Here is a 9,263-nt window from a genome sequence, read left to right as displayed (position 1 = left end):
CACACACACACACACACACACACACACACACACACACACACACACACGTTTACAGGCATACCACACCACGCACACACAAGCTAAGTTTAGTTTCTTTTAAAATGGAGGATCACCATTGATGAGAATTGATAAGAAAACTTTGAAACCAGTCCTAAAGTTCCTGAACATCCTGAAGATGAGCTGATTGAATTCTCTTGAGAACATAATGTGAGTCTCGGTGGAAGGGTCAAGTCTGTTTCCTGTATGTCACTAACTTTTCTGATCCTACCCCAGTTGTTTTTTTAAGACAGGGTCTTACTCTGGAGACCAGGCTAGCCCTGAATTCAAAATTACTTTGCTTCAGCCTCCCACATGCTAGGATTGCAAGCCTATTGCAGCCAGGACTGGTAACCTTTTTAACCACTTATATTTTAGCCTAATTCAGTCAAGATATTTAACTCTATAGTGTTGTGACCTACCGGCCATATCTAACCTGCTGCTTGTTTTTGCAAATAACGTTTTATTGGGATGTCCATTTTGAATGTAGCTCCTTTACCTGTAACATGTGCTAAAGAATTTATTTCAGCAGTGCCCATGGGGTATTTAGAGAAGAAGCCCATTCTTTCCTATCTTAATGGCCTTTCATCACTGGCTTCTTAGCACTTGGAACACAATTTGTCTCTTCATCCCATAGATTTCTTGTAGTTTTTTAGGTATGCTAATGAAGTGTCCTTTCAATTTGTAGGACTTAAACTGCCTCATGGAGAGATACCTGAAGCCTCTTCAGAAGGAGACATTTCTCACCCAGGATGAGGTATGGTGGGGCTGCCTTGCTATTGTGTGTGTATGGGGGGGGCACACTGCTGTTGATTTGCTAGTGAATAATGGGATAGTGAGCATTTATAACACTGGTGCATCTTGAATCCATTTAGTCATAGTAGGTTTTGATACACACTTGGAACAAGAGGGATTGCTCTATTCTTTAGCAGTAGACTTGTTAGAACTCAGAACTCATACAGTCAGGTCCAAATAAAGTTTCTGAGCCCTTATGTAATATGGGTTAGATTAAATTCTGTTTCACTTTTTAGCTTGACGTACTCTTTGGAAATTTAACCGAAATGGTAGAGTTTCAAGTCGAGTTCCTTAAAACTCTAGAAGATGGAGTAAGACTGGTCCCTGATTTGGAAAAGCTTGAGAAAGTTGACCAGTTCAAGGTAAGCCTCGTCCTCAAGCTTCTTAATGCTGCTCCTTTGTACCCCTGCTGGATTATCCTGTGGGTCAGGATGAACCCCTGCTGCCATGGTGCAGGCAGTGTTCTGATCTTTGGGCGGCTGTGCAGATTATAGTACTGAGAACTTCATAGGGCTCCCCACTGGGGGACAGTCCTAAAGGGATTTGGGGTGGGGAGAGAGAGACCCAGTTATCTTTCTTGTCTGGTGCTCTTTGCTTGATTAAACTTATTTATCTGCCATCGTCTCCTTTGGAGGCTGTATGGACCTTAGGTTACATTAGCTAAAAACAAAAACTCAGCCCCTCTGGTCTCTGAGGAAAGTCAGTTTATCCTGCTCTGGGGAACTTTGCTTGAAGATCCATCTAGATGCGCAGCATCCTTGTGGTCTTAGGGAGGATGTGTGACTAGTGCCTGAGTAAGGGTTGCTCATCCATGGCTCGTTTCCTCTCCCCTGGTTCGTATTCCCCGGCAGGAATTTCCTGTTCCAAATTTCAGATCAACAAAACTCTCACTGATGTGTGCGTTGGCTTTCAAAAACAAGATCCGCTGTAATGTAACTGACAAAGCACTGTACATATTTAAAATATAGGCTCGTAAGTATGTGTGAGAGTGCGTGCGCACACAGACATACACACGTGATGCCTACACTATAGTCAGGACTATGACATAATCATCTCTGAAAAGCCAGTTCCTGCCATGTGTGATTTCCTGCTCCTTCCTCTTTCTGCCTCCCCATCCCACCCCACCACAGGCAGCCACAGTCTGCTTCCTGATGAGCTTGTTCACATCAGGCTCATGGAGCTTCCTCTTGGGAATTTGCAGTACACTCTAGCCTGGGGGGGGAGGTCTTGCTTCAGACCTCCTGCAGGTGAGCAGCACTGGGCAGCTGCAGTGCGGCGGGGGTCCCTCCATCCTGTGCACCACAGAGATCCACTTAGCCACTGTTACTGTAAACAGAGCAGTGTTATTTCGTGTTTAATTTGTGATCCTGACTTGGTCAGACACACCTTACACAGTCCTGTGGCCCTGGCACTCAGGTTGAACACGGAAGAAGAGAAGAGATTTTAGGTCTCTGATTACTGTGGATGCCAGCTAAATGCGGTCTAAAGTTGACACTGGTCTAAAGAAGACATTTTCTTTATTAGTAGACTGTCTGAACTACTTCCCTGCACTGTGTGTTGGATAAACTGATTCTAGGAGCTCAGGTGAATCAGTCAAATCTAAGGTCTTAAGCCCTTGCTTGGAACCTAACTTTTAATTCTTTTAAAAATTATTAATCAATTAATTATTGTGTGTGCACACATGCCACGGTGAGCATTCGGAGGCCAGAGGACAACTTTGTGGAGTTGGTTCTTTCTTACCTTCCACCTTTACACAGGTTCCTGAGTTTTCACAGCAGGCACTTTCTAACTGCTGAGTCATCTCATTAGTCCTGTTCTAATTCTAAGCCTAAATGAAGAAAGCCTCTAAGCAAGACTATGCTTTCTTGCTTGATCTTCCTTCAGTTATGTTAAGTGGCTTGGACAGAAAGTATCGCACACCAGGTGTATCTGTCCTGACAAGGAGGGTCTGTCCTGATAGGACCCCCTTGAGGCAGCCTGGCCAGGCTGAAGAGATGGCAGCTTTCCCTCCTTGAATGTGTCTTTTGCATTGGTGTGTTGCTTCGTTTCTTACCTGCTCCCTGGGGGAGGCTGGAAGGGCTTTGGGGAAGGTGGAGGTGGTGACCAGGGAAATGTCTTTGGAGCTGAAAGCCTTTCCTACATTTATCTGGTTTGTCCCTTCTGCCTCCCAATAAGGAGCTCATGAGAGAACTCGGCATATTTCTGCTTTCCCCAAAATCTGTTATTTTCTCATCAGCCTTCAGACACCTCAGGTCATTCAACATCGCTGTAAATACCGAGAAGACAAAACCCAACATCTATAGCATTCATTTTAAACCAAAATACTTTCTCCACCATCAATTTTAGGACATCAGTGAACAAAGAAAGGCTTTGACGGGCATGGAGACGGGTTGGTGTGGAGAGGGAGACAGATAGGATCTCCCTGCTCTCAGTCTAAATGAGGAGGGTGAGGAAGCAACTGCACATTTTCTCTTTAATCTAGAAAGTGCTGTTCTCCCTGGGAGGCTCCTTCCTGTACTATGCGGACCGCTTCAAGCTCTACAGTGCCTTCTGTGCCAGCCACACAAAAGTCCCTAAGGTCCTGGTGAAAGGTAAGGCAGGATCTGGTGGCTTGAGCGGGTGTGGATGGTTGTGGAGGATGGCTTTCGGAGAGAAATCTGAGAGTCACCAATGTGCAAAGCTGACAGTCCCATAAGCCACAATATTGGTTTTGAGAAAACAGATGCATTACTGTCTTGAATTTGTCATTTATCAGTTTTCTTGCAGTGAGAGTGTTGACTCAGCCATTTTGGGCCCGATTCAGCAAGTCTTCTTGCAGTGATGTAAAATCCACTCTTGTCCTCCTCCTCCTCCTTTTCATTAAGTGCTATTATAATTTGCTGTGCTTCATAGGCTCTTTGTTTCGGGAGGTCAGCTTTCCTGTACTTGTTTTTATTTTGCAAGTGTGTAGTAGCAGCCATCAGTGTTACTGCTGAAGTTATATCAGATATTTGTGAAAATTGTTCTTATTGTAGTATTTTTGCACAAACCAAAGTATAGTTTTTATGTTGGGGAAGTTCCCTTCTCTTACTGCCCCCTCCACTTTCTTTCTTTTCTCCTCACTTTTCCATTCTCCCTGCTAGTCTCTCTCCTTTCCAACCTGCTTATCCACCTTCCTCCCCTTTCTTCTTCCCCCTCCCATCTTAACCCCACCCCTTCTCCTTAAGAATGAAACCTAGAGCATTATGTATGCAAGACAAACACTGCCATTGAGCTGCATCCCTACCACAGATAGGTCTCTGGATACGAGCTGTGTGGCTGCTAAGAAAACATCTGCTCTGTGTGTTGTGTTTATGTTTGCTGCCCAAGAGAACTAGCTTGATGGCACTTAAAATAATTTTAGGAAATACTAGAATAATGCAGGTCTCTGGATAATAAAAGACTGTGCCCCAGATAATGTGAGTCTTGTTGGGAGTGCAGCAGGATTCTTAGAATTTCCCCATCGTGTTCTTCTGTCTTAACTCATGTTTTCACACGTGCTGTGTTGGCTGTGTGTGTGTGTGTGTGTGTGTGTGTGTATGTGTGTGTGTGTGTGTGTGTTTTAAAACTTTTATTGATTGCTAATCATTATCAGATTGCCAAAATAACCATTATAGAGTTTGCTTTGCAGTGAAATTATACATGCATTATCATCTTTCTTTAAGCAATTAGTACTTTTTAAATCACACAGTTAGATTAAATTTTGCCTCTGTGGATTTTTTCTTAATTCAATAATAACTTTTTTTTTGTATCTGAAAAATATACCATCATTCCAAATTCTCTCATAAAACAGTAGGCATGACCTACATTTTTCTAATTGTCAAGTGAGCTGGGAGTTTTGGGGGACCAGAGCTTGTGTCTATGATTCTTAGCTGACTGGGCTGGCTGGACGGGAGGACAGCAGGTAGTTCTGGGAGTGGGCTCCTCCGTCATAGGAAATGCACTTTATGACTTAGTGACCAACAGCTGGATGTTTGCACTTGAGAATCTGGGTGTGCTTTTCAGGAAGGAGCTTCTTAGGCCCTCTCTGAACATAGCCAGAATTTAGAAACCAGCTTTATCCATGTGTCAGCTCTCAAGCTAGTCCAGCTTTTCTAGCACGTGTAGGCCAGTGTCCTCATGTCCTTTTCCTGGAAGAAATTTTTGTTTTTTTGAATGGAGAATCATGAGTTGAACCTATGGAATCTGTCTCCCTCCTTCCTCCTCCCCTCCTCTATCTCTTTTCCCCTCTCCTCTCCCTTCTTTTACTCTTCTTTCTCTTCTCCTTTTGAGACAGGATCTCACTTAGTAGCCCTTGCTAACCTGGGACTTGCCATGTAGCCCAGGCTGACCTTGAACTCACAGAGACTCACCTGCTTCTGCCTCCTGAGTGCTGAGAGCAGAGGCGTAGGGCGCTGAGCCCAGCATGGTGCTTCTTCATAGCATTTAAAAGGGATCAAAAGCTGTGGCCCTGGGAGCTCTTCTCCCAGGGCTTCTGTTGTCCTTATTGTTTAAGGCAGAAGACTCACTGTTTCATGGCACCTTTATACAGTATCTGCGGTCTTACATAACTAACCACCAGGGGCAGAGATATATTTAAAGAAAATGAAAACATGTTTCGGGTTCCTCTGAGAGCCCGGGTGCTCTTATGTCTTCATTGGAGGGCTATATCTAATTTCTGATGAACAGACGGAATCCTGGTGAATATGTAGGTTCTGAGTATGAAGAGGGAGTCTGTTCCAGCCATGATGATGTTGTGAAGAGAAGAAACACGGAAGGCAGAGTACGGAGGGGGGCTCATTCCTCTTCCAGCACTGTCATCTGTTCACCAAACCAAACCTTTCAGATGTCCACTGGGAACTTACGTGGGCAGACCATACCTCCCTTTCATGCATCGGGCCTCCCTCTGCCCCTGGAAGGCATTAGCCATTTCCCCCATTTTCCTGGTAGGTACCCCTCTCCGCTGCTCCCCAGGGCCACCTGCCATCTCAGCTGGAGCGCAGAAGAAAGTGAGGTTGTGCTGGCCAGAGCTCTGAACTCTGCCGGGTTGATCCCCACCATCCAGCAGACTGCTGTGTGGGTCCAGCCTCACTCCACCTAACGAGGCCACGGGATGCTCTTTCTGTCTTTTTTTCCCCCTTTCCCCTGCCTGTTTTTAAATTCCTCCCAGCAGTGAAGTGCTTAGAAGCTTGGAAGCTAGGCAGCGGTTGCAGCTGGAGGTGTTAGGATTATTCGGGTGTGGCGAGGTTGGTGGAGCAGATAATAGCTATAGTTTGTCATTCACAGGCTCCAGGAGGAGGAGACAGCCATGCAGGGTCCCTTGGGGAAGCACTGAGATTGTTTAGGACACAGAGGAATAGCATGCCAGCTTGAATAATGTCAGTGGGCTCTGGGGCATGGCAGACGCTGAGTGGTGTGACATGTGGCCCAGCCTTGATGACCATAGTGGTTGGGGACCCAGAGGGACGGCACCTCCTGAACTGATAGGTGTGGGAGAGGTGCAACCTGAATTGGTTCTTGCAGGCAATGCATTTGCTATCTTTAGAAGTTGGCTAGGCCCGGGGAAGAGCAGTCTCCCCGAGGACCGTAAGAGTCAAAATGTCAGAATAGAAAGACATGCTCAGTATGAGGAGTCTGAACAGAATCCTTTAACTAGTCTTCACCCCCATCAATCACACACGGCTGACAGGCCCACCCAGGGCAAGCCTTAGCAGAGACCTCCTCCCCTATCCCAGAGCCCGCTGTGCCCAGTCCTATAAAAGAAGCCTTGAAATTAGAGCGAGTGTGGAAGGAAGCCACTGGGGCATACCACCCTGATGGTCTGTGTTCTGTCCCTTCCAGCCAAGACAGACACGGCCTTCAAGGCATTCCTCGATGCCCAGAACCCCAGGCAGCAGCACTCCTCCACGCTGGAGTCTTACCTCATCAAGCCCATCCAGAGGGTCCTCAAGTACCCGCTTCTGCTCAGGGAGCTGTTTGCGCTGACCGATGCGGAGAGTGAGGAACACTACCACCTGGATGGTGAGGCTATACCGGACACACACACACGCACACCACGCACACCACACACACACCACGGCACGTGTCCCAGCCTGAGCTCTGCACAGCCCCTTCTCAATGCCTGTGTTCTTCTAGTGGCCATCAAGACCATGAACAAGGTTGCGAGTCACATCAATGAGATGCAGAAGATCCACGAAGAGTTTGGGGCTGTGTTTGACCAACTGATTGCCGAGCAGACGGGAGAGAAGAAAGAGGTGAAATTACCCCTCCCCCTATGCTCTCTTTTTATAAGGTGTGACTGTTTTCTTTGGCCCATGCTGTACAACAAACTGGGGCCGGGGGGTGGGGGGGATGCAACACAGACACACCTCACCTCCAAAAAGCATCCCACGACAGACCAAAGTATAGCTGCCACAGAAGTACTACTTGGTAAGCCAGTGAATTTTACTGGGATTACTTACAGGAGTGTGGGTGAGGGGTTACTTACAGGAGCAGAAATGACTCAAAGACAACTACATCGCCAAAGCCCAGCCCAGCATGGGTGACAGTTCACAAAAGCAGGAAATCTGGAGCACTCTACGCAGCCTGCAGGCAGCTCAACAGGTTGGAGAGTGTCCTTCCCAAGTGACTCAGTTGATCTAAATTTCTTCCAGGCCACTCAGCTGGTTTCTGCTTCTTCCAGGAGACTGGTCTTTTTGCATCCTGGCTTGTCTGAAAGTGACTCTGAGTTGACTTTTTTTTTTTTCTTCTTCTTACTCTGACAGGGAGGGTCCCAGTGAATCTGGTTAGTTTCAGGGACTTCCTGAAGCTGTTTTGAGTTATTTCCTTCCTGGGAGATGAAATGCTTCAATCTTGAGGAAACTGCTGTACAAGGACACTTGTCTTTGAAGCCTGTGTGTCATAGTTTCTTTTCCCATTGCTTTGGTAAAATCCTCAGACTGCAGCACTGAAAAAGGGGGTGTATGTTGACTCACAGGTCAGGGTAAAGTTCCCCATGGCTGGGGGTGGCAGAGGTTGAAGGAGCTGATGCCATTGTGTTGTAAGTCAGAGAGAGAGCAGTGCTCACATGCTGTGGTCCACTTGCCTTCTCTGTTTACCCTGTCCAGGATCCCTGCCCACAATTAAGATGAACCTTCCCGAGGCAGTTAAGACAAACTCTCACAGTCATCCTCTGAGACCAGCCTTAACCCAGACAGCCCTTCAGAGGTGTACCCCACAATCTGCCTCCTAGGCATCAACCTGACAGTTATGCTCAAGGCTACGCATGAATCTTTATTTTTACCCGAGCTGTTTCTTGGTAGAATAAACATGTTTCTGAAGCTCTGCTCTTTGCCTTTGGGGTCTCTGATCTTATTAATCTGTAGTGCATGAGGAAGTGAATGTCCTTACCCAGTCTGGGCTGTTTCTGTGAATGCCATCAAAGGGCAACTCTGAGTCCCCAGATTAGAATATCTTCTATTTATCAAGTACCAGCCTCATAGTTGGTACTTGGCAAATGATTCTTAGGCAGGTGCTGGCTCCAGTGACCATAGTTCTCGTCAGCATAGTCAAAATTCTGTTTTAAAGAAGCAGTTACTGCCAAGTGGTGGTGGTGCACGCCTTTAATCCCAGCACCCAGGAGGCAGAGGCAAGCAGATCTCTGTGAGTTCAAGGCCAGCCTCATCTACAACGCGAGTCCAGGACAGCAAGGGCTATGCAGATATTCTGCAGCAATCAGGAGGGTGAGAACAAAGCTGGGGAAGAACACTCCTCCCCATGAACACAGAGGGCCATTATCCAGCTGTTTGGGTTTTTTAACCACATATATTTGTGGGGTGTGGGTGCGGATACCACAGCATTTGGAGGTCAGAGGAGCTTGCCAGAATCCATTCTCTCCTTTGGCCAGCAAGTGCCTTTAGCCACTGGGCCCTTTTGCCAGACCCAGGCTTATTTACATGTGCTCAGTGAAACAGGATAGGTCTTCAGACTGTCAAAAAGATAACATGGAGGAGGAAGTGAAGTGAAAATGAGATAGAGATGTGAAAATGAGCTTGTGAGGGTGCACACGAAAGCCTAAGCACTTGGATTTGTATGTGTGCAGCAAAGAGCTCCTGGGGTGAGTTGATGAGGGCAAGCTGGGTTTTCTGCAGCTGGAGGGAGTCAGTGAGGGCCACTGACGGAAGCTGCATATCTGCCCCTCTCACCTCATGGAGTTGGGATTGCTTCAGAGCACCATGCTTGGTGCTGAGAGCCTGGGGAAGCACACTGCAAAGGGTGTGTCCTTTCTGACTGAAATGCATCTTTGCACTGTGTCCTCGGCGTAGAAGCAATCATTTTATCCATCAAGGTTTGGAAAGGACAAATGCTGCGGCTTTGGAATATGCGTTCACTCTTCTGTAAAGCATTTGTAGTAATTTAAATTTTTTTTTTTTTTAAGAAAACTCTAGTGTCAGAAC

General features: G+C 46.6%; 1 protein-coding gene across 2 annotated transcripts in view; it reads left to right on the top strand.

Moving 5' to 3' along the window:
• The window catches only part of Tiam1 (TIAM Rac1 associated GEF 1), a 211,521-nt gene that overhangs the window by 184,107 nt on the left and 18,151 nt on the right, over positions 1–9,263 (top strand). For both annotated transcript variants that reach the window (XM_055614916.1, XM_055614917.1), the window contains 5 exons: positions 725–793; positions 1,068–1,193; positions 3,314–3,422; positions 6,670–6,849; positions 6,964–7,082. In XM_055614916.1, the coding sequence (XP_055470891.1) occupies positions 725–793; positions 1,068–1,193; positions 3,314–3,422; positions 6,670–6,849; positions 6,964–7,082 (603 nt within the window). The remainder of the gene's footprint in view (positions 1–724; positions 794–1,067; positions 1,194–3,313; positions 3,423–6,669; positions 6,850–6,963; positions 7,083–9,263) is intronic.

Source organism: Psammomys obesus, unplaced genomic scaffold (genome assembly GCF_907164565.1).
Source record: "Psammomys obesus unplaced genomic scaffold, mPsaObe1.curated_primary_1811, whole genome shotgun sequence".
Classification (NCBI taxonomy): Eukaryota; Metazoa; Chordata; class Mammalia; order Rodentia; family Muridae; genus Psammomys; species Psammomys obesus.
Note: the sequence above shows the minus strand (reverse complement) of the source record. Positions and strands in the feature narration are given on the sequence as shown.